Raw genomic sequence first — 25,537 nt, 5'->3', positions numbered from 1 at the left:
ACCCACATGGGAGACCTGAAGGAAGCTCCTGGCTCCGGATTGGTGCAGCTCCAGCCATTGCAGCCAACTGGGGAGTGAATCAGTGGATGGAAGACCTCTCTCTCTCTCTTTCTCTCTCTCTCTCTCTTTCTGCCTCTCCTCTCCTCTGTGTAACTCTTTCAAATAAATAAATAAATCTTAAAAATAAAAAAAAAAATAAAAAAAAGCAGCACCTGGCAAGGCTGGAGCCAGGTTGGGGCCCTTGGAAAGCTTAGCTCAGGTACGTAGCCGTCACTGAGCTTGCCTTGCACCTGTTCTGGGCCGAGTACAGGGAGTTCAGGCCCTGCCTGCCCTGGGCTTGGGGAAGCAGACGTGGGGGCCTGGCTGGGGCGCGGGGCGCGAGGGCCCACCTCAGGTAGTCGCGGCGGCACAGGATGAGGTTGGCCTTGGTGTAGAGGGTGGAGCCCACCTCGCCCAGGCGGCAGTCGCAGCAGGCGCACTTGAGGCAGTCTTCGTGCCAGTACTTGTCCAGCGCCTTCAGCAGGTAGCGGTCCTTGATCTTGCGGTGACAGCCTGCGCAGCCCTTCTGCTTCCCTTTGGGCTGGACGGAGAGCATCGGCACGCCTGTGGGTGGACAGACAGACAGATGGACGCGGGGCACAGCCCTCCGGGAACAGAGACTTCCACCAGGTGTCTGGTTCCCAGGAGCCCACACAGCGCAGCCTGCTCCCCGGGCTGTGTGGTACTCCTGGAGGCTATTCTGCTCCAGGCCTGGCTTTGCTGACCTGTTCCCCCCACCCCTCACCCCGTCCCAGTCACTGCCCGCTGTGCAGCTCATCCCCCTTCCACACACAGCCACCATCCTGTGGGCCCCTCGGCAAAGAATAAAGAACGGACTCTCAGAACGCACAGGCGCCCCCCGGGACCCCCAGGGCTTCTGGCCAACTCAAGCCTTCCTCCACACTGCCCGTGCATTTGACGTCTTGTCTGGCCCCAGCCTCTTGGCCCAATCCTGAAGAACCCGAGATGCTCCTGGGACCCTCCCAGGAGGGAGCAGGTGGTGTGGAGCTCCTGGCGCCTGTGGGGAGGCAGCTGGACCGGGACTATTTGAGGTTCCCCCTGGCAGTGCTTCAGGTGGAGTCCAACTGGTACCTGCCTGGCTTGAGGGAATGCAGGTTCCGAGCCTCTGGCTCCTTGCTTGTCCTACCAGAAGACTCCCTGAGCACAGTAGGGGACGGGGGAGATTCGGGGTGGATCCCCACTCTGGGTATAGCGCAGCTGCATGGAAGGGTCGACTAGAGCCCACCCCTTCCACTTCCAGGCTTTCCAGCAGGTCCCTTGACCTGGCCTCATCCTCTCCAGTGAAGCCCTCCCTCTCCAGGGCTGCAGTTCAGTCCCCATGCCTGGGGGCCCTCCCATTCCCAGCGCCAGCTGCTGGGCCACTTCCCTTCCTTTGCCCTCTCTTTGGCTGCGGTCCTTCCTTAGGCTTGGGGAGGAGGCTGCCAAGCGGCCTCAGGCTCAGAATCCACGGAGGTTAGGTGCAGAGGGCTCTGAGGTTCTTCTAGTCAAATGCCCCCGTTCTGCAGATGGAGAAACTAAGGCCTGGCCAGTGAGGGGGGTAGCGGGAGTTGACCCGGGCTCTTCTTTCCCATGTCCTGGGCTTGTTTCTCAGTCCAGATGCCTCCCAAGACTCCTCGTGGAGGCCAGGCGCAGTGGGAGAGCTGGGGGCACCGGGGAGGCTGCCACGTCACGCAGGCAGCAGTGGCAGGGGCCAGCGGACTCTCCTTTCTCCCTCTCCAGCCCCTGCTGGGCCAGCTGTTAGCTGGGAAGTTGCTGCCTAATTTCCTGAATGCAGCTCAGGTTAACTGGTCGGAGAGGACAATGGGCTGCGGATGACCCTGTCCCCAGGCCTGCCAGTGTCCCCTCTGGCTCAGCTGGGTCCCTGAGCTCTCCACGAGCCCTTGGAGGCCAGCTGGGGAGCGGGCGCCCCTGAGAGCTGAGGCCTGTGAGGCTCCCTCCAAGGCCTGGCCCACAGGGAGAAACAAGGAGTAGGAAAACAGGGGAGGGTTTCGGGGGAGGCCTGGGGGCTCCAAGGGTGGGACTCTTATCTTTGCCTGGCTACAGAGCCTGCAGGGCTGTGGATCCTAGGACGGCCAGCATCCCCTCCCCAGAGGGAGCTGAGACCTGGAGGACCCCATGGAAGCTGTGAGGAGCAGAGCCACCCGCTGCCCTGGTCCCCCAACCTGTGCCCGGGGAACTCTGTAAGGCAGGGCACCCCTCCTCCAAGGCACTCAACTAGACATGCTGCCAAACGTCCCACGTCCACCGAGGCACACAACGCCAGGGCCAGCAAGGCCGGGAAGCCCCAGCATATCTGGGGGCCCTGGTGCTTTCTCTGCCAGGGAGGCAGAAGTCCTGGGAGAAGCCTGCCCCAGAGCCTGGCGGGGCAAGCAGCTGGGACTGTGTGCAGGGCTCCAGAGCAGATCTCCTGGTCTCTCTGGGCCCCAGGCCCCTTATCTGCACACTGAGGAGAGGAAAGAGCCCCTTGTTTCTCTCTGGAAGGTGGAAGAGTCCTGGGGGCTGCACCGCACGGGAAGAGGGAGTCAGCCCTCCTTCCTTCGTGGGCACCATAGCTCGCTTCCCTGGGCTGTGCCTGGCAGCTGTTAACACCCCTGGGAAGAGGAAGGGCTGCTCCCCAAACAGAGGGAGACGCCCCAGAGGCTCTGGGCTTCACTGCCGTCCCACCTCCCCAGCCCCCAGCCAGCCCCCAGCCTGCCCCCTGCAGACACCTCCCTCCCACCTCCACCCCTGCCTGGCTCTGGGAGCCCAGCCTGGGGCCGTGCACTTTCCATTAAGGAGATAGCATCCCTTTGCCCAAGTCCATTTGGGATCCATTTTAGTGTTATCTAAAAATCAAATCTACATGGTAATCCTTTTAATGTACTCCTGACTTTAGAAAAAAACAGCTTTGCGCTCCTTCAGGAAAGGTTTTAAAGCATTACCCGGTAATTACCACTCACCCATGAAAACACTGATATTTTACAAGGCCTGATGGCTGTGCCTACACAAACGCCTGGCCACATGCTCAGATGCACGCACTGGGCCCAGCAAAGCAAGCCAGTTCACTCCCTCAGGTCGTGGGGCACCCCAAATCTCCGGGGCTGTGGGGGCCGCATTTGAGTGGTGAGAGGTCAAGCCTCAAGCCTTACCTTTCCCTGCTCAGGGCAGCGGCAGCTGTCTGGGAAGGAGGCAGCCAGGCCGCAGAGAGAAGCCCTGTCTGACTCATCCGCCAGCGGCGGCCAGACACTTGGCCTCAGTTCTTTCATCTAAGGACAAGCTGGGCAGCCCCGGTGAGTGGCAGGTGACGGGAAGGAGCCGCCAGAGGCCATCGGGCCCCTCTCACACGTTGCCTCCAACTGGGAGCCATGCCCTCCTCTTCACACTGACCCCCAGAGCTGTCTGCCAGGCCAGCCCCAAGTCCTCGGCAACGCCTGCTTCCCTCCCGGAAACCACGCTGGCCTCGGATCCAGCACGTGGAAGCCTGCAAGGCTCCCAGGCCCACCAAGGCCTGAGTCTGCCTGCAGCACTATGAGTATCTACCCCACCCAGCCCCAGGCCACTCCCGGCCAAGCTCTGTGGCTGCCCGGCTGGAGGCCACTGCAGCCAGCACTGGCGACTCCCCCCAGGCCCCCTCTCCCAGGTCACCATGTCCTCCTTGGCACTGCAGGCTTACTTCTGTCCCAGGGCCCACACTCTGCTGCCACTCTGGGAAGAAATGCCTGTGTCCTGCGCAGCCTGGGTCAGCAGTGGGGCTGAGGCTATGAGCATGGCCCTGGAAGTCGGTGAGCCTGGCCTGGAGTCTGAGAGCTGCCCCGCGGAGCCGGGGGCCTGCAGCAGGTCCTTTCACCTTTCTGACTTGCACCTGTGCAACAGCGGCCCGAAGATGACATCCCTGCCCTGGCGCTTGTTTGTTCCTTAACTTCCTCCCGGGGCTGGTGTTGTGGCTCAGCAGGTCCAGCTGCCCCCTGGGATATTGGCATCCCACACAGGCACCGGTTTGATTTGAGTCCCAGCTGCTCCACTTCTGATCCAGTTCCCTGCTAATGCACCTGGGGAGGCAGCAGAGGATAGTCGGAATGCTTGGGCCCCTGCCAACCATGTGGGAGACGTGGACGAAGCTCCTGGCTCCTGACTTCAGCTTGACCCAGGTCTGGCCATTGCAGCCATCTGAGGAGTGACCCAGGCAATGGAAGATCTTACTTTCTCTTTCTCTTGCTCTGTAACTCTGCCATCCAAATAAATAAACAAATCTTAAACACACTCACACACACACTTTTTTTTTAGACAGAGTTAGACAGGGGGAGAGAGAGAGAGAGAGAAAGGTCTTCCTTTTCCGTTGGTTCACCCCCCAAATGGCTACTATGGCCAGCGTGCTGCACGTTGAGACAGGTGCTTCCTCCTGGTCTCCCAAACACACACATTTTTATCTTAACACAATTCCAAGCTCTCAGAGAAGTATGTACCCTTCACTGGATTCCCCAAATATGAGCCTTCTACCAAATCTGCCTTTTCCTCTCCTTCCTACTTCTTTCCACCTCCACTTGTTCCCTCGCTACTTGCCTACCCATCTAAATACCTACCCACCTAGGTACCTGCAATTTATTTTCCTGAATCATTTGAGGGTTTGTTTTGGACATGACACCTCCATACTCCAAAATACTGCAGTGCGTAAATACCTTACTAAGAGCCAGGACATTCATACATGATAACAGGTCAATGATCAAACCAGGAAATCATTCAGATTTCACCAATTCCTCAGGAACGTCTTTTATGGCAAAACCCTGTGCTGTGCATCCAAGTTTAGTCCGCACTGGCCCTCCCTTACCCAAGGCTCCGCTCTCCACAGTTTCCATTATCCAAGGTCAACCCCGGCCCAAAAATATCAACATGTGTATTGATTCTTGAGACAGACCACATTCACATCATCTGATTACAGTGTATTATTTCAATTATCCTATGTTAGTATGTTATTGTTGTCAGTCTTTCACTCTATCAGAAGTATGTGGAAAACACAGGGCATACAGGTGCCACATGAGCTGCGATTTCAGGCAGGGGGTCTTGGAACATACCCTCCTCCCGAAACAGGGCGGTGGCTGTACTTAAATCAGAAGAATGACTAAGCCTTTTCTACTGTTTCAAGACCTTGGCACTTTTGAAGACTGTGAGCCAGTTATTTCATGGCCCAGCTCTGTATTTGGGTTTGCTGACTATTTTTCGACTTTGTGCCTCAGCTTCTTTCTTTTGTGAACTCGGGTGTGAAAACAGCACTCATAGACTTACAAGAGGCACATATGCTACACGCTAGGACCAACAGCCTGGCTGTCTAGTTAGCTCTGAGTAGTGTTACCCACTCAGCACAGGGAAGAGGTGATGGAGCTCCATCTCAGGTCCCCAAAACAGTGAGAAGCACCCATTCTGGAGCAGCGATAAAATGATCTGAATGCGCCACCGTGGTTAGCGCCACACAGGCACTGGCCAGAGTCCAGCATTAGTCACAGGACAATCTAGTGGTCAGGGCAAGCGTGTGCAGAGGTCAGCCCTGTCTGTCCAGCAGGCTGTTCCAGCGGCCAGGCCAGCAGCCAGGGGAGGCTGTGGCAGCTCAGAGTGTGCCTGTGCGTGGGACTCCAGAGACAGCTCTGTGGCACAGCCTGGTATTTCTCACGACCTCTCAATGCACTGCGGTCCTGGTTCCAAACCGGTGCTCAGGAATCCTGTGGCCTGGGCAGAGGACACTCGGCTCAGGCCTGCCCAGATCTCACGTGGCACAACCACCCAGTAATGTTCTGGGACCCTTCTTCCTTACCATGAGCCCCCCTCCCCTCCTCTGGGGCAGGTGGGGAGCCTGGGTTCCATGCTCTGCTTCTAAGTGCTTTACTCATGGCCGCCTTAGGAGCTGGGTGCCGCTATCATTCTCACTTTAACAATGGGGAAACTGAGGCCCAGGAAAGGGTACCAACAGCAGGCAGGAGACAGAGCTGGGAAGCGAGCCCTAGCGGCCCCTCCTCAGGGCCTGAGCACTTGACTTCTGTGCCGTGCTGCAAGGCTGTGAACAGAGGGGCCGAGAGACCCAAGCAGGAGACCTGACACAGATGGGAAGACACATGGGAAGGAAGCAGACATGGGCCACACAGCTGCAGGACACACATAGCAGCACACAAATTCTTACTCTTGTACAGGTCACCACATAGGTACACAATGAGAAGGGACTGTGTCTGTTTGTTCTCCCCATGGGTGTTTTATTCCAGTATGCTGCACAGAGCTGGCACGCTGCAGGTGCTCAGGAAGTCGCATGAAAATGCATGCTGGTGCAGCCAAGCAGGCCCATGCATGGGTGTGGGCGCGCATGCGTTTGGGTGTGCTCATGTAAGTACGCACTCACGCAAACACGCAGACATATCACGAGCAGTCACGTGCCCAGTGGCTGGCCTTTAAAAAGCTACAGTTCTAAACACTGGATGACAGCTCCGAATCAAGCTCTGGTTTGAACAAGACCCAGAAGGAGGAGGGACGTGGAAGGAATGGAAGAGACCGGCCCTCACGGTTCTGCCCACGGGGAGCCACGAGGAGCATCAGAAACTACCTGGAGACTCAGGCCACAATCCTCACACCCACTTCCACTGCTGCGGTCAGGGGGAGCCCGTGGAATTTGGGGTCAGGTCCCTGATCAAGTCCTGCAGGGTGCTTTGTCCCCTGGGCCCACACCCACACCTGGAGCAGCACCCACTGGCTGCCCCTCCCAGGCATCCATCCCCTTTAATAAGGAAATTTGAAAGTATAATCTAATTCCGCAGAATCTCTTTAAATCTCGTTTTCTCAGAAGTAACTTCATTTCGCACGGACACATCCAGCCTCGTGAGAAGGCCTCCATTTCACACCAGTTTTATCTCCACAATTTCTCGTTTCACTGCACTCCTATCCCAGGGCCTTGCCACGCGCCAGGCAAGGCCTGAACTAATAGCATTTCCTACTCATTTGGAATCAAAAGCCAACTAGAACAACTGTTGAGACGCGCAGCTACAGCCACCCAGAGCACGCTCATTACCGCCTGCCTGCACTCCCGTTCGCAGGCAGGGTTTACTGGGTCAGAAGGGGGGAGGGAAGCAGGGCTCCCCACCAGGGCAGGGCGAGGGTCAGCTCAGTGGATGGGCTGGCACCTTCCCCACTGGTGCCATGCCTCCAGGGAGGCTGAGAGAAGAGGTGGCATAGCATAAACCCCACATCTGCAGGCCCTGCAGACACACGGCCTCAGCTTCCCCTCTGGCTCACTCAGTCCTCAGCTCTGCTTCATTGTGCTCACCTGCTAAATGAGGACAGCCTACTTTAAAGGATTATTCCGAGGATTAAATTAGATAATGGACTGAAGTTCTTCTAACGGTGTTGGACACAGTAGCTTAAAATAATTAGCCAAGAAAATTTATATACATATCTTAAGACCCAACAATTTCAATCCTAAGTACATGCCCAACAGAAATGAGAGAGCTTATGGGGCTGGCACTGCAGTGCAGCAGGTTAAGCTGCCACTTGCAATGCTGTCGCCCCATATCGAGTGCTGGTTCGAATCCCAGCTGTTCCACTTCCCATCTAGTTCCCTGCTAAGGTGCCTGAGAAAGCAATGGAGGATGGAAAAATACTTTGGCCCTTGTATCCATGCAGGAGACCCAGATGGAGTTCAGGGTTCCCGGCTTCAACCACTGAAGGGAAGATTTCTCTGTCTGTCTCTCTCACTCTGCCTTTCAAATAAATAAATAATCTTTAGAAAAAAAGAGTAAGAAAGGAGAGCTCATGTCCACCAGAACTGACGCACATGAATGTTCGGTTTCTTCCTAACGGCTCTATCAGAACACAACACAAATGAACATCAAAGTGAAACAGTAAGAGATTGTAGTGCACTTCCACAATGGAACAGTGTGCAGCCATGAAAAAGAAACAGATTATTAATACACACAGGCCACATAACGCTGAGTGGGAGGAGTGATGCAAAAAGGCACATCCTAATTCCACATATATATAGTTCCTAAACAGGCAAAATGGATCCAGTGGCAGAATAATGGTTACTGGGGGTGACTCCATGTGCTGGGTGACCACAGGCCATGTCTGCCCACCTGTTGGTCCTTCAATAGCTGTGGCTGCCTTAGGATCTCAGAAAGGTTTTGAGTCCAGCCAGCAAGGGGCCATGAGGGCTACTGTGTAGAAGCAGACCAAGATGTCTGCATTACAGCCTCGACAGGGACAAAGCAGCCTTGAGCTGGCCATGGCCTTGGGAGGAGGCCCAGCTGTCATGGGGAGAGTTGGGCCTCTAGTCTTGGGCTCTATTCATGGGGACAGCCTCAACCAACAGCAGGGGGTGGGGAACAGGAGGGCGTCCTCAGGAAGCAGCCAGCTCAGGGTAAGAATTTTAAGGGAGACCAGCAACACTTGCTTCATCCTCCCAGTCCCTTCAGTCCACCACAGGAGGGACACACGGGAAAGCACTGCCCAGCCACGTCCCCCGCACCTGTGGCCACTGTCGGCACCTTCAACCAGATGATGAAAAACCACATTATCCCTTACCAAGTGCCTACTGTGCACTGGGGGCTTTTCACTCCCAACTCTCGTACCCATGACCTCGAGAGCCGAGACATTATGCACCTTGTCCCAGGGCAAAGCTGCGAGTGTCCCGGTAGGGCTGCAGATTCCCACTGCTGTCCAGGGAGTGCCCTGTGCCTTTCCTGCTCCAGACGCAGCATCGGATCACCTTTGGTCTAAGCAACCAACGGGAACATTCACGGGACCTGATCTGAACCCTGCCAAAAGACAGCTCTGCCACACCCCAGGCTGGGATGGAAACACCTGGGCACGGTGGGCCAGCAGCAGCCAGTGAGCTCCCTCAGGCCATGCAGGCCAGAGCCCCATAGGAGCCATTTTCTGTGCAGATGTAGGAAGCAGGAGGCACTTCTGTGACATATTTTGGTAGAAGCATGAGGCTGAGAGATCAGCTCCCATTTGCACCTGCTCCAGAGTCTCCCAGGTATCAGTAGGAATGTCACATTCAAAGTCTGAACCTGCCATGGCCTGTGGGACTCAGATATGCAGGGGCTGGGGATTCTGCACACCCCTTCCAGCCTTCATCACAGACAGCACCTGAGCCCCGCTCAGCTCAGAGTGGGGCGGCAGTGTAGGGAATGGTCTCCATCCATTTAGGCTGCTACAGCAGAATATTGTAGCATGGGAGGCTTATAAACCAGATTGTTTCTCACCATTCTGGAAGCTGGGAAGCCCAAGATCACGGCACTGGCAGATTCAGACCCTGGTGAGGGCCCACTGCCCAGTTCATCTCTGTGGGCCCTGCAGTGGCAGAAGAGACGAAGTGATCTCATTTACAAGGGCACCCACCCCTCTCAGAAGAGCACCACCCTCATGGCCTGAGCACCTCCCAAAGGCCCCATACTCTAATGCCATCACACTGGGGATCAGGCGGCAACACAGGAGATTTGGGGGGACACCAACACGGAGACTGTAGCAGGAACCCAGCCAAGAACTTGCAGGAAGGGCCTGGACAGGGCTTGAGATTCCGGAGCAGGTGCCGATGAAAGCTGTTCTCACAGCCTCACGCAGGTTTCTGCAGTTCTTTAAGGCAGCAACCCGGAAACATCAGAAGCTGCACCTGCTCGGTGGAGTTTTCACTTGGAATGAGTTCATGGCAGAGCTGTATCAGCATCTCTCTCACCGGGATGTGGCAGGCATTTTCTTCCAGTTCTCTGGGTGCCTCTATAAAGTTCCAGACACGTCTCAAATGCAACAGGTCCAAAATAGGATTCCAGATGTTCTCCTGAAACCTGGTCCCTGTGCTCACATCCCAGGCTTCCCCTCATGGTACCCACAGCACCATCCATCCAGACGCTCCAGCCAGAAGCTGTCATCCTTGGACTTCCAGCATCCTCACCCCCTGCCCCTGGCGACTCCTGAGCCCCATCCCGCCTGCTTCTTTCCATTTGCAGAGTCACCACCATTTTTTTTTTTTTTTTGAAAGTTAGAGTTTCAGAGAGAGAGAGCAAGAGATCGATCTCCCACCCGCTGGTTCATTCTCCAGGTGGCCACAACAGCCAGCACTGGGCCAGATCAAAGCCAGAATCCAAGAGTTTCTACCAGGTCTCCCAAGTGGGTGGCAGGGGATCAAACACCTGGGCCATCTTCTGCTGCTTTTCTCAGGCCTTTAGCAGTGAGCTGGATCAGAAGTGGAGCAGCTGGAACCCAAACTGGCACCCATATGGGATGCCAGCATTGTAGGCAGCAGCTTTACCTGCCACGCCACAATGTCAGCCCCATCACACTACCAGCATAACCTCCACCAGAACTCTGGTATCAAGTCCCCCCAAGCCATTCCTCATATAGCAGCTGGAGAAATCTTTCAAAACACACCAGGGCTGGCCATTGCTCTGTGTGAAGCCCTTCCATGGTTTCCAGTGGGCTGAGTCACGTCCACTTTCTTCATGCTGCCTACAATATCCTCATGAGGTCTGGCCCCGTCCCTGCCCCTCTGCCACCCCACTCCACACTGTCCAGCCACACTTCAGATCTCCTTTCTGCCTCAGGGCCTTAGCACATGTCTAGGACCCTCCCTTGCCTGTTCATGTGGTTGGCTCCATCACACCTTCAAGCTTTAGTTGAAATGGCATCCCCTCAGAGAATCTATGTTTTAAAAAGATTTATTTATTTGAAAGGCAGAATAATGGACACAGAGAGAGAGATCTTCCATCTTTTGGTTACTCTCCAAATGGCTACTACAGCCCAGGGTGGGCCACACCAAAGTCAGGACCCTAGAACTCCATTAGGGCCTCCCATATTATGTTTATGAAAGTCAGAGCAACAGACAGAGAGGGAGAGACAGAACAAAAGAGATCTTCCTTCCATTGGTTCACTCCCCAAAAATGCCCTCGACTGCTGGGGCCAGGCTAAAGCCAGGAGCCTGGAACTCCATGTGGGTGGCAGGGGCCCAAATACTTGGGTCATCTCCACTGCTCCCCCGGGTGCATTGGCAGAGAGCTGGATCGCAAGTGGAGCAGCCGGGACTCAAACCAGCACTCCTATATGGGATGCTGGCTTCCCAAGTGGCTTCCACTGCGTCATGACAGTGGCCCAGAGAACTCTTTCTTTCTTCCGTATTTCCATACTTTAGGGACCCTCCCAGCCCAGTCATTACCTTCGGAATTTTTAATCACAATTTCTAATTGTTTCACTTTTCTGTGAGTTAACTGAAGCAAAATGATTGCTTGCTCTGATAAGAACAGAAGCCCTATAGGGGCCTGTTCTGGGGCCCTGTCTGCCTTGTCCACCAGTGTCTCAGTGGTGAGCCCCACAGAGGTCACTTTTCAATATCAGTTTGATTAACAAATGAAGAGACTGAGCAGAATCTATGCAAACAGTACTGGCAAGTCAGGCAGGGGGCCGGCGTTGTGGCGTAGTGGCTAAAGACACCGCCTGCCACACTGGCATTCCATATGGGAGTTGGTTCCCATCTCGGCTGCTCCACTCCAGACCCAGCTCCCTGCTAATGGCCTGGGGAAAGCAGCAGAAGATGGCCCAAGTGCCTATGACCCTGCCATCCACCAAGGAGACCTGGAAGAAGCTCCTGGCTTTGGCCTGGTCCAGCCCTGGCTGTTGTGGCCATCTGGGAGTGAACCAGCAGATGGAAGATCTCTCTGTCTCTGTCTCTGTCTCTCTCTCTCTTTCAAATAAATAAATATTAAAAAAAAAAAAAGCATCCAGCAGGTTCCCTGTGATGGGCGCCTTAGTCAGGCTAGCCCCACCCTTGTGCCACACACACACACACACCCCAACGCCTGTAGGAACGTGGCGTGAGCAAAGCAGGTGCAGCTGGTCCCTGGGTCCTGCTGCCATGACCCAGATCTTTGAAAGGGGTCCACCTCAGGGCTCCAGCTGGGCAACCTCAGAACCATGCAAACACAGATCCTTTATTCCTTAGATAAACGAGAAGCAAAATCCTGTCCTCCAGCCCCTGCAGACCCAGAAGCAATGACACCTCCCCTCCATGCCTCCTCTTATTTACAAATCCTCCATCCCAGCCCTCAAGGAGTGGTGGGCACAGTGGCACAGCTCAGGCATCTGTGTAGCACCAGCAGCTTTCCCTTGTCCTTTGTCCCACTGGCTTGGGCACCTCCCGGCCCTGTCACCTACCTAGCCTCCCTAACCACCACCCCACCCCACCCACCCCCCGCCGAGGTCCTCCTGGCCTAGAGCCACGATGGCACTTCCCTCCCAGCCTACTCTGAGCCTCTGGGGGCCAGCAGGAGGAAACAGCTGCTGGGGTTGGCTTGCTAAACACCCAGGCCCAGGCCTTTCTCTCTGTAGCTTCCACCAGCCCCACCGCATCCTGGGCTGCCAGGATCAAGGTGATGCTGGTTGGAGGACCAGAGGGGAAGCGTCTGGAAGCTGTGTTCCCCAGACAGCAGCTAGCTGCTCCCTGGGCACCTGCAAAGCCCGCCTCACCCACCTAATAAAACAGGTCTCCCCAGGGGCCAGCGATCTCAGCACAGGAGGAGGAGGACACGGACTCTCAGACGAGTCTCAATTTCACAGCATCAGGGACGTGGGCACCAATGCGCTGAACCAGAAAACGAGAGTCTGGCAGGAGCTGCAGACACAGCGTGAGCACCAGGGGATCGGAGATTAGGGCCCTTCAAAATCAATTTTGAATTCCAACTTTTAAATGTGTTCTCCAGGCGCAGAGAGGGGCCCCTCCGGGCAGGCTCGGCCCGGCCAGCTGCTGGGGCCTGCCTTCCATGTCGGAGCAGCCACAGCCCATCTGCCGGCCACCAGGCTGGACCAGGGGCGGGCTGGCAAGGGTGCTGGGAGGGAGAGTCCACACCTTGCTGGCAGGAGAGCAGCGACTGGAGCCCCACGGCCTCTGGAGCATGACGCTGTTTAGACAGGGATTTGTATCCTACAGCAGCCCTGGGCTCCCAGGCAGAAGATCCGCGTTGAGAAGTCACTTTCCCTTCTGGAAGCCTGGTGGGAGAGCCCGCTGTGAGCACCCTGGAGTGCAGCCCTGTGAAGCGAGAGAAAGCGGCACCCCGTGGGAGTCGGCAGGGCAGCCCAGCTGCTGCCAGGGCGGGCACTGCGGGAGCCAAGGCATGGCACTTGCAGCCTGGGAGCTGATTCTGTCATCAGGCAGGTCTGGGGGGCGGGGGGGGGGGCTGAGCAGCACCGGGCCAGCCCTGCACTGTGAGGTATGGGGAACCTGGGCAGGACAGACTGCTCTGGGCAAACCTTGGAGATGGCCCTAGGACCCGACACAGGGTGCTCCTGGGAAACCCAGCCCTGGCCCCTGCTGGGCCACGTTTGCCACCCAACCCCTTCCCCCAGCCTGTGGTCAGCCCAAGGCTGATGCCTGCCCACTCTCTGGGGATGGTGGCGGAAGGAGCTTGCCTACAACAACCCTCCCGTCCCTTCAGCCCCAGCCCCTCCATGCCCCAAACCCCGGCCACCTCCCAACTGTTGAGCACACTCCTGAGACATGAACACAAGTGCCCAAGAACCAGCTGGCAGGTTGGAGACGACAGGTGGGGTGTCCGGGCCTCAGACCTGCAGAGGCCTCACGGAGAGCCCTTCTGGAATGAGCAGCGCTGGGAAAGGAGGCTGGGGTCCGCAGACCACATGTGGGAGAGGCAGCGGCAATGCCCCAACCCCTCCCACCCCAAGCTTGGGAGTGGGCTGTTGGCTTTGCAAGGAAATTACAGCGCGGGCCTGGGTAATGCTCCTTTTAGTTACAGCATAAACTGCGGCAATAAAGCGTACCTGGGGAATGTTTAGAGAAAGCACTAATGATTTCTTCCCCAGTGGTTAATAAATTCACTTCCAGATCAATTTGTTCGCGAGAGAGCCCGGCGAGCGGAACCCGCGTGGCGGGCACAGCCGAGTGTGTCTTTTTCAGTATAAATGATTTATTACAATGATTAGCGGCACATAAACAATTTAAAATACAACGCTAATTAGTTTGGGGAAGAAAGGAGGGGAGAAGCCACCCTGCCTCTCTCCCCATTATGTTCTACTTCCCTAAGTGTGTACTTTTTAATTAAGTCCAAATGTCACAATAAATTTAAAGTGTTTTATTACCACTCGGGCTAACTGCGGCGTCAAGGCAAGGGCCCCTCCCCGGGCATGTGCAGGCCGGGCTGGGGCTACGGACTGGGGCACACGCAAAGTCTGTGCACAAACTGTTGAGGCAAGGGATCTCTTAAGGCACCTGGAAATCCCTCCCCGTTGCTGCGAGTCCCAGGTGAGAAAACACTGAGACCATCATGGGACTTCTCGCTTTTTGCTCTGCTTCCTGGCCAGCTGGGGTGGGAGCTCCTCCTTCAAGCTTTGCCCAGCCCCGAAGCCAGCCACGTCTCCTCCACCATCCCACAACACCCTGCACTCTCTCCTGTGAGCTCTCCTTATACCTTATACCTACCAACTTCTATGTGCCTGGCACCCCACACTGCCACCTTACCAAGCCCTGTCCCAGTGCTGAGTTATAATGATGGCTTCAGTTTTACAGATTGGGAAATTGCATTGCAGAAAGATGCAGCAACTTATACAGAGCCATGCAGCTACAAAGCGGTCCTTTGCAAAACCTTTGTTCCTCTTCTACATGCTCTGCCTCAGAGCCCAGTTTTTAGCACCCAGGATTGCGCGCTGAACACAGAGGTTGCTGCCATGCCCACAGACAAATCTGAGGCAACGTTTCAGCCCAGGGAAGCATGTGGGTTCACGTTCAGGCTCTGCCATTGACCCACAATGGAATCTCAGTCAACTGAGCTTCAACTTCCTCATCAGCAAAACTGGAGCAGTAATACCCAACTCGCAGGGCCAAAGAACAGAGCAGCTAAAGCAAGCAGAAGGACTTTGTAATCCTTGATGAGCTTGGCAAGTAGCAATTACTTTCAAAAGCTTTTGAGACAAGCAGAGATCGGTACTAATCCCATTTCACAGATCAGAAGACTGAAGCCAGCAGGGGAAAGGACTTACCCAAGGATGCACTGAACCACTGGAGCCCAGCAGCGACCAGGCTGCAGGCAACCTCCCTTCCGGAAGCTCAGCCTGCCAAGAGTGGATTCTCCCCTTACCACTCTTGTGCTATTCACTAAAAACCAATAGCCCCAAACACACAGTTTATTATGAGCCAGCAATTCTACTCCAAAGTCTATGCCCAAGAGAAAAGAAAACATAGGTAGATCTATACAAAAAATTGTATATGAATATTCAGTAGCATTATTCACAATAACTGACAAGCAGAAATAACCCAAATGTCCTTTGATTGAAAAAGACTTCAATAATACACTGTATATACATTTGATGGAATATTATTTGGTTGTAAAAAGGAATGCAGTATGGACACGCCACATGGATGAACCTTGAAAATAGGATGCTAGGAAAGAAGTGAGACACCAAGATCAGGTATTACATTATTCCCTATATATAAAATGTCCACATGAGCAAACATGTGGAGACAGGAAGTAGATTAATGGTTGCCAGGAGGGAGGACCAGAGTGATTCTCAATGGAGGTTCTTTTGTGGGGGGTGATTAGAATGTTCTTGAATTATATACTGGTGGTGATTATACAACTGTGAATATTCTAAAAACCACTAAATGGTACTTATTAAAAAGGTTAATTTTTGGTATGTAAATTCTGTCTGCACAAAGCCGTTATATAACAAAACAAACAAGCAATAACAAAATAAATATTCCATTGAGTAGAGGAGAAATCAGTTCATAAAAATAATTCTGGGAGGAGGGGGCGATAGTCTATGCAGCCACCAGGTTGGGGGGGGGTCCAGGCAGCCCAACAGCCAGGCTTCACTGCTCCTGGTCACCCCATCCAATGGCTCAAGGGCGACCCTGCGCCTCCTTCCCATGACTGTGCCCCAACCTGCTTCCTCTTCCCATCCAGAAATCCGACTCCACCCACTGTCCCAGTCCTGCTCCCCAGGAAACTCAGACCCTGCTGGATCCATCACTCTCCTATGAACCATCTGCATCCACTTCTGTAGTCTGCATCCTTCAGGGACAAAGTCCTATCTACAAACTGGGCGCGCCCATGGCATGGCAGGTTGGTCCCTTTCAGGACCATGAGATTGTGCTACACGGGGCAACACAGTGTGTGACAGTAGTGCACAATGAACAGGATCGTGGCAAGGCCAGCTGGGGCTGGGTAAGGAATAGGCCTGCTCACAGTGCCTGCGAGCAGGGTGTGCAAGGTGTGCAAGCTCAGATCCAGGCCAGGAAGGAAGGCAACAAAGGCCACCTTTGGAGAAGGGAGTACTGCACCTTTCCTGGCCAGTCTGAGCAGGTGACCCCTGAAAGAGCACCCCGGCCAGCAGGGGGAGCCAGGCTCACACGGTGGCAGGGCACTCCCCCAGCCCGCCAGCCCCCTGCTCCCACCCCCATCCCCCTCCACCCATCCCTGTCTGAGTTAACGACCCAGTTAGGTTGAGAGTGGTTCCACCTGCTGGGGCCTCATTTCCACAGAGACAGACCAGCCTCCAGGTCCCCCACAAGTGGAAAGGGCCCCAAGGAACAGGGAGGACAGCCCTGGTCTCTTGTGAGGCATATCTGGGCCTGGAGGCAAATGGAAACACGGCCATCTTCTGGGCATGAGGCTGGTTCCATGAGTCTCCACAGATTCGTTGTGGGGGTGCTGCCCCTTAGGGAAACTACGCCTAACTTCTCTTCCAAACGTCCAAGGGGCTGAGATGACCTCTTGCGGGTGAAGGCGGCAACAGTGGGTGTGGCAGGGGCCCCTTACCCAAAGCAGCACCGTGGTGTGGTTCCTCAGTGGGGCACAGTGCCACCCAGCTGCCAAAACACAACATTTCTCTCATTTGAGCTCCAAGTAGGGGCCCAGGAAGACAGTCTGGGCCCTAATTTACGTGTGAGGCAGCTGGGGCTCAGGGAGGTTAAGTGGTTCGCCCAGGGTTCCACAGCAGTGGTGATGGAGTACGGCTTGCCTGAGATCTCACAGTCAGGATGGCAGAGCAGGACTGGAATCTGAGGCCCATACTTCTCACCAGCGAGTCAAAGCGAGCTGTCTCTGCAAAGAGCTCTGGAGCGGGCATTTGGCATAGCAGTTATGATGCCACTGGGACACCCATGTCCTATACTGGAGGGCCTGGGTTCGAATCCCAGCTCCATTCCTGCTTCTGCTAACGTGCACCTTGAGAGGCAGCAGATAATGGCTCCAGTACTTGGTCCCTACCACCCATGTGGGAGACCTGCACTGAATTCCTGGCTCCTGGCTTTGGCCTGGCCCAGCCCTCACTGCTGTGGGCAGTTGGTGGAATAAACCAGCAGATGAGAGATCTCTCAAATAAATAAAAATATAAAAGAATTCTAAAAATTCCAATCTGCAGGTGTTTGTGTTGTTCTCGGCTTCCCATATGACCAACCTAGACCCCTCTGCACAGGCCCAGTCGCAGGTTCAGAAGAGGGCAGGAAGGAATAGAGGGTAGACCAAGGCTGCCAGAGGTCGGCGAGGTCACCTGGGAAAGAGGAAGGAAGAACCCCTCCCACATCACGCGCCACATTCTCTGCCTCCAGCTTTATCCCCTCCAATTCATTCTCCACAGAGTAGCCCAACGATCTTAATAAAATGTCAATCTGAGCATTAGTCTTGCTTCTGCCTAACACCCTTCAAAGAGTTCCCACTGACCTTGAGACATCATTCCTACTCTTAACCGTGGCCCGTGCAGCACTGCAGTGCGTCCCCGCCAACCCTGATGGCCATTCCGGCCACGTTGACAGTGCTGAGCCCCAGCCACGCCGACCTCTGCAGTCACAGGTTCAGGGGGCCTCGTCCTCACTTGTGGGCAACAGAATCCTTGGGATTCTCTCTGCCCTGCACAACCCCTTTCACTGTTAACTCACTCACTTATCCGACAAATATTTGCTAAGCAGCTACCTTTAGGGGCTAGCCCTAGCATCTATGTTTTGACAGGAATTATACCAATACTGATGATTTTTCATCAAGAAAGTTGTTCCTAATGAGGTCCATTAAGTCGATCTAATGCCTTGATCAATTTCCCATTCAACAGTTAAATAATTTCTTCCCCCAGCCCCATTTTATTTTATTGGGATTATTTTCTTTGGCAGCAATTATTTAAAAGTTTTTAAAAAGATTTATTTATTTATTTTGAAAGAGCTACAGAAAGAGGTGGGGAGGGAGGGAGGGAGGGAGATCTGCTGGTTCACTCCCCAGATGGTTGCAATGTCCAGTGCTGGGCCAGGCCAAAGCCAAGAGCCAGGAGCTTCATCCAGGTCAACTACATGGGTGCAGGGGCCCAAGCATGGGCTATCTTCCACTGCTTTTCCCAGGCACTTTAGCAGGGAGCTAGATCAGAAGTAGAGCAGGTGAGACATGGACCAGCACCCATATGGGACACCGGCATTGCACATGGCAGCTTTACCTACTACGCCATAGCACCGGCCCCATTTTTAAATTTTTAAGTGACTATATTTTGTGATCAGTTTTGGGCTCACATCAAATCTTACCCGTTAGATCTTCGCCGCCGTTGTTATTTCTTTTGTGGCAATTATTTCTATCAGAAAATGTTTCCAGAGCCAACTTCTGCAGATCCAAATTTTGTCAGGAAGATTTGATTCTTCCATCAATTTTAAGTCAATAACATATTTTACCAGGTGCAGCCCTAGCTGTTGCCAACTTTACTTTGCGTTAATTACTTCAACCAATTTTAATTTCTTTCCTGGGTATTTTTTTTGCATTCTCAATAATACTGAGATATTATTTCCACAGGTAAGGAAGGCACCTCTCTGTGCTGATCTGATAAAGCCTTCGGAGGATCAAAGGGAAGTGCGAAAACATCCTTGGGGCAGAAGGGCGGGTGAAAACATCACACTCTGCAGTCGGTGCAGCACCAGGTGGGAACCAGGTGCCCCAGGGAGCCCTGCCCACTGCCACTGCTCCCCAGAGCCCTGCCACCTGCCAAGAGACAGCCTCCCAGATGGCAAATGGCCTCTCACTGCCAGGCAAAGAGATGGGTGTAACCCTGAGGTTGCAGGCCAGGCTGGATGCAGCCTCTGCTGGGCTCCAGAATCTTCCACTCAGAAAGCATCTCAAGACACTTGGCTGAGCAGGAAGCAGGTGCTTCTGGACACCTGTTTGTCCAGTCCCAAGACAACTGACCAGGGGGCCATCAGCCCAAGGCTATGACTTCCGACATCTGCTCACTGGCCTCCAGCCTTTGGGCTTCTTCTTGAGGTCCCCTTTGCCTCCTAGCACAGATTCAACTCTGGAAGAGCAGGGTACAGGGTCTTCTAGCAGGATTCAAATGCAGCAAGACCAAGTTGGGGTGGGGTACAAATGCCAGGAGACCAAGCAAAGAGGGGACTCCTTTTGCAGGCCTGGGCTCCACCACATCGATGCCCCAACAGTCTTCCTCTGGGTACAGTAGCTCAAGGCACCAAGCAGCCAGCTACCCTGACCACAGGAAGGGGGACAGCAAGACCCTGGGATGGGAAGGGACCTGCCCAAGGATACACTGAGGCTACGGCCGAGCCAGGCTGTGATGCAGGAGTTCTGGCTCCCAGCACCAACCGTGCTGCTAGGAGTGCTCCAGCCAGCAGCGGTGCCTCCTCCTATTCTGCTGCCGCCTACACCCTGGCTGCTTCGGAGATGCCAGCTCCTCGGTGCAACAGCAATGGAACACTGGCTCCAGGAGTAAGCCTCTGGGGCCAGTGCTGGGCATAGTGGGCTAAGCCACTGCCTGAGATGCCACCATTCCATATGGGCATTTATTTGTTAGAGTCCCAGCTGGTCGGCTTCCCATCCAGCTGCCTGCTAATGTGCCTGGAAAGGCAGCAGAAGATGGCCCGAGACTTTGGGCACCTCCTACCCATGTGGGAGACCTGGGTGGAGTTCCAGGCTCCTGGCTTCGGCCTAAGCCTCCTCTCCTCCAAGTGTACAGTCACTGCTGAGGGAGAAGAGACCCCGCGGCAATGGACCCTGCTGGACGGCTGCCTTGTAGGCTCCTTGTAGCCTTTGCAATCTGACCATCTGTGGGAAAAGGAGCTCAGCAGCACCCAGCTCCAGCTGGGGGAGAGAAAGAATGTGCACACACAATCAATGCCATCTGCTCATACCAGGCCCAGGGGGGCATCTCCTTCCCAGCCACCTCCCAAGCTCACGGCAGGCCGGGGCCTGTTTCTCCTGTGAACTCTGCTGCATACCAACCTGCTGGGGTATCCCAGGTGAACATCTTCCCCTCTCTGGGCACAAACTACTCCTCTGCAAAATGAAGCCAGTCTTCCTCCTCCAGCCTCCCAAGGGCCTTCCCTGCTGAGAGGGGACCCGGGAGGCAGCAGCACTAAGCCTCCTAGGGATGGAATTGATGACTCATTCTCTCTGGGGACAGCCTGCTGGGCACGTGGGGCCTGAGGTGCTACTGCAGAGGCAGGCCTCTCACAGAGGCCACCGTCTAAGCCGGTCCCCAGTGCGCCTCCGCCTCCTGGGATCCATACCCTCATAAGGGTTGCCCCACGGCCATGAGCGTGGGCTGCACCGAACACCACAGCCAAAGTGATGGATGTCACACCTGCGACTGGGCTATAGGACAGTGACTGCCTCTCTGGATAGCTGGGTGGAAGCTGCCATGTCAGAGCAGCCCATGTGGCTGGAACTGAGGGCAGCCTCCACTCAACAGCCGGGGAAACCGCAGCCCTCAGTCCCACCACTGGCAAGGAGCTGAATCCCGCCTACAACCCATGGAGGAGCTTGAGTTGAGTCCTGAGTGACACGGCAGCCCTGAGGGACACCCCCATGACAGCTCTGAGAGACTCTGAAGCCAGGTGCCAGAGGAGCTGCACCCAGAGAGAGCTGTCCCACGGAAATGAAGGAATCAGTGGGGGTGACCTTAAGCCCCCAAGTTGTGATGGGGTTCATTACAATCCAGTGCCACCCTGGCCTACACACCCAGCACAGGAGGGGCCCCACTGAGGCCCATGGGAGGGACCTGCGGACAGATCTGAGCCCCACAACCCACACTGCTATAAGCTTTACTCTAGACATGGGCCTTGCTCGGGAGTATGGTGAGGAGAGGAGCCCAGACAGAACCCTGCCTGCAGCCACCCTACCCCTGCCCCTGCCCTCAGAAAGTGGGCCGAGCTAGCCCACCTCCTAGGGGCTGTGGCCCTCACAGGGTGGGTGGGAAAAGGCATAGGCTTGGGAAGCACATCCATTCTCTGGCCCTCTCTGCAAACCCTAGCAAGGTTAGGGACACGGCATCCATCACCTACAAGCCTGCCAGAAGCCCTGCCTGTCAGTCTCCCAGCTCCAGAGAGCGACTTTGGTCATATCCCCATTACCAGTTGGAGTCACCACTGCTGTTTACCAGGGAGAATGACTCATTAGAATCCCTGAGGTACAAAGGCAGGACTGGAATGCAGTCTGTCTCACCCAAAGCCCGTGCTAGTTCCACAAGCAGGAAAACGGAGAATCTGCACTCAAACGTGCTCATGGTACCAACCGACCGCCCCACACAATCCTTGTGGGTCCGGGATTTGCAATGATCTAGGGGAGGGTGGCGAGGAAAGGCAGGACAGGATGGAGCCGTGCAGGGAGCCAGCTCTGGGCCACAGGCGTCCAAGCCCGCACTGTCCCCACTTATGTGGGAAGAGAGGACCTCCTTCCCTGTCTCCATCAAGCCACCGTGCCAAGTAGCAAAGTTGAATTATTAAAACTCCTGGGGTACCACCCGGATTTTTCTCCACCGAGACTCAGAGCAGAGGGGCGGCTGCTCCTGCCACACAATATTAAAATGTCAGGAGTTTAAGGCCTGCACTGGTTGAGTCATAAGTTATCAGCACCCAGTGAGGGCCGACAGAAAGCCGCCCTTAAATTATTAAGCAGAAAGCGTCAGACTGTAATATTTTGCTAAACCAAAGTACAGACACAGACAAAGATGTCATTTCAATATTTGAAACCAGCAAGTTTAATTTAAAATAAGAGCAAACCAATAAGCTCAGAACATAGCGGCATATGAGAGGAAAATTATACTGTGAGAGGGAAAAAAAAGTGGAAGGACTTAAGAAATTTATAAAAGTAATCTCCAAGTGGAAATTAGAAATCAAGGCCTAGAAACAGAATAACACAAAAGAAATATTACTGTCCACTTTCTAAATCAATATAACACTGCTCCACGCTGGAATTACCATGGTAACTCAAGTAAAAAGAATCAAGCAATTCTTATTATTTCAAAATAAAATCACAGCCTGAAGCCTGGGTTTTATTACAACCACTGATAGATCGCTGGCTTGTATTTATCTGAAATATTGCTTTTCAATCAGCCGGCTTATGAATGTACACAGGGCCCTCACCAGCCCACTTACCAGCCCGTTGTGAGGTGAGGGGCCAACCAGTGAATTGATTCCCATTCAGTGGCATCTGCATATGTGCCCAGGGTTCAACTCTGGCAACCACGGAGCCTCACACTCTTTCAAGCTGGCCAGCAGCTTTTCAGAATAGAGAGGAAAAGCTGGGAAAGGCACGTCATTCTCAGCCCTCTCCAAACTTGACCTTGGAGGGCTGGGGCAGGGCTCTCACAGTCCCCACAGCAAGCTTCTTCCCACCCGTAGTCATCTCCTCACGGCCTCCTTCCTCAACCCAGTGTCCCTGTCTTCATCCCCAAATGCAGGACAGCTGCAAGAGGGGGCCTGGGTGACAGCCAACGCTGGCACTGGAGACAGCAGGGCTGGAGACCAGCCTCCCCTGCTCTCTGCATGACAGTTTTTTTTTTTTTTTTTTTTGAGAGTTAGACAGTGAGAGAGAGACAGAGAAAGGTCCCCCCTCCGTTGGTTCACTCCCCAAATGGCCACCACGGTCGGCGCCGCGCCGATCCGAAGCCAGGAGCCAGGTGCCTCCTCCTGGTCTCCCATGTGGGTGCAGGGGCCCAAGCACCTGGGCCATCCTCCACTGCCCTCCCAGGCCACAGCAGAAAGCCGGACCGGAAGAGTAGCAACCAGGACCAGAACCTGGCACCCACATGGGATGCCGGCGCCGCAGGCGGAGGATCAACCAAGCAAGCCATGATGCTGGCCCCGGCAGTTTTCTCATCTGTACAGTGGGTGTTGTAATAGTAGCTTCTCCTCAGGGTTGTTATGGGCATTAAATGAGATCATACATGGATACTGCTTAGGGGATTGATTACAAAAGTTGCCCCAACATCTACTCCTCTCAGAATCCACACCTTTACGATGTGGCTTTTCGCCTCTTGCCTTCACCTATTTTCCCACCCCCTTGAACTTGGACTGGTTTTGGGATTCATTCTGGCCAACAGGATGCAGTTGAAGCGACAGCGTCCCATGACCAGTCCCTGGTCTCAAGAAGCTTTGTGTGCTTCTACTTTCTCTGGACCTGCCCCTGCCCTGAGAACACAGAGGCAAGCCTGCTCGATGATAAGGGTCTCCCAGTCTCATCACCCCCAGCATGAAGCTCATTAGTCATCCCCCATCCTCCAGAGGGATGTGAGCCCAGCTGAGACCAGAAACACTTCCCAGCCAGGCCAGGCCAGGCCTCAGTCACTGATCCATGGACTTGTGAGCTAGATAAATGCTCCCTGTTTGGAGCTGCTGAGTTTTCCAGTGGTTGGCATACAGCAGTCACTAATGGACACAGCCGCACAGCACTGCGCATCAGTTCTAAGTGAGGGGTGAGTTCAATGACAGCAACCGTGTTTCCATGACCCCTAAAGGCTGAGAGGTTGCAGCCAGAGACGCCCTACTGTAGCTGTGCAGACAATGTGGATTCACACAGGCTTGGGGTGTCCCGGTTGATGCAGTGTGCACATAATATTGGGGCCAATGAGGCACTGTTCCCATTCTAGACATCACAACACTAAGGCCCAGCAAGTTGTCTGCAGTCACTCAGCCAAGACTAGAACTCAGGTTTACTGAATCATGTTAGCCAGACCACACTTGAGGACAGTAAGGCCTCAAGAAAGCCCAGCTGATCTCCGGGAGAAGAGGCAGGAGGCAGGAGCAGACAACTGCACCCAGAAGGCTGGCACACTGCACGTCTGCCCAGACCCAAGACCAGCCTGCTTACTCCTCTCCCACCACCTGCTCTTAATTTGTACCCAGTTGTACCAGCCTTGGATAGAACACAGTCACCACACATCAACCAATGAGGGACAAGCTTGTTGCTAGGCTGGCTGGGTGGGTCTGTCTCTGAGCATGGCCTGGAACGGTCTAGGACAGGCCCTGGGCAACTCAAGGGGAAAGGACATGCCAGGCATAGGGGAACAACGGCAGCAAGGGTACAGAGGCAAATGCTAGGTCTACAGGGACGCCAAAACCAAAATGCACACATTAGCCCAGCCCGGTCAAGCTGGGCAAGATGGCGCGAGGTGTCAGGCAGAGGCAGGTAGCAGGGGTTGTATCAGCCAGGTTGTAATGAGCACCAAGAGAAAGATGGGAGATGGGATGGGAGGGTGGGGGGGGGGCAGAATATAAAGGGGCCCCATCCAGGGGTGTGCTGAGATGCTTAACCACCTGCTCTCTGCTGTGTAGTGTTTGCCGATTTCCATGGTGTCAAACCTCCCAGCACGGACAATTTCAGAATTGGGAAGAGATGCACAACATCAGGTCTTGCCAGCCAGGGCCAGCGGACTCCATGCTGCAGCCCCATCCTAAGCAGGGACCACCTGGAAAAACTCACTCCAGCAGCACCACCCAGAGCTCAGCCTGGCAGGAGGAGGATGTCCCCACGCCTCAGTGTCCTGCAGCTTTGGGCAGGTAGGATGTGCCACGTGCGCCTGGGCTTCTCCAAGCCAAAGGCCCAGGCCAGGCAAGCGCTCATAAACACTTTCCAGGAGGACAGACGCACATCTCCCGGGCGGTCAGCAGGCCGCTTACAGCCATGACTGGCACACCCAGGCACGCGGTCCCCATTCAGCTGATCAGCCCCTTATCAGCATGCCCCCCCACCCAGACAGAGGGCATGGCACCTGGGCATGCAACCTGAAAGATACTGAAAGTTCTGGATTCCATCTCCCCATGTGGCCAGGGACAACTCTGGCCCTCTTTGAGCATCTATCTTCTCCCTTTCAATGAAAGGCCTTGCAAAGAGTGGCCTTGGAGGCCTTTTCCCATGAGGCCATCTGCCTTGGATCTGGACGGAGGAGACTACTGAGGCCAACTTGCCAGGCTGCGATGGATACACTTTGGAAAAGGAGTCTGAGGGGCCCCAGATCATACTGTAACTGAGCAGGGAGCAATGAGGCTCACACAACTACGAGGCTTCCTGGTTGGTCAAGTGCATACACGGACAGGATCTCACTTAATCCCGGTAAGAATCCTGACAGTTGGGCATGGTGACTCTCACTATAGAGTATATGTGCTGCCGAAGCAAGCACAGCTCTCACTATAGAGATGAGAAGGTATAGAAGCAAAGGCATAGATTGGCAAAGCACCTCTATGCAAAGCACCAGTGGGTGTGGATGCAAAACC

At 54.6% G+C, this 25,537-nt stretch overlaps 1 protein-coding gene across 5 annotated transcripts in view; it reads right to left on the bottom strand.

Moving 5' to 3' along the window:
- The window catches only part of LMO1 (LIM domain only 1), a 39,880-nt gene that overhangs the window by 5,016 nt on the left and 9,327 nt on the right, over window positions 1-25,537 (bottom strand). For all 5 annotated transcript variants that reach the window (XM_051824551.3, XM_070064692.2, XM_008265685.5 and 2 more), the window contains one exon: window positions 390-603. In XM_051824551.3, the coding sequence (XP_051680511.1) occupies window positions 390-603 (214 nt within the window). The remainder of the gene's footprint in view (window positions 1-389; window positions 604-25,537) is intronic.

The sequence above is a fragment of the Oryctolagus cuniculus genome, chromosome 1 (assembly GCF_051225735.1).
Source record: "Oryctolagus cuniculus isolate XC-2025 breed Fujian yellow rabbit chromosome 1, ASM5122573v1, whole genome shotgun sequence".
Lineage (NCBI taxonomy): Eukaryota > Metazoa > Chordata > Mammalia > Lagomorpha > Leporidae > Oryctolagus > Oryctolagus cuniculus.
This window is presented reverse-complemented; position numbering and strand designations above follow the sequence as displayed.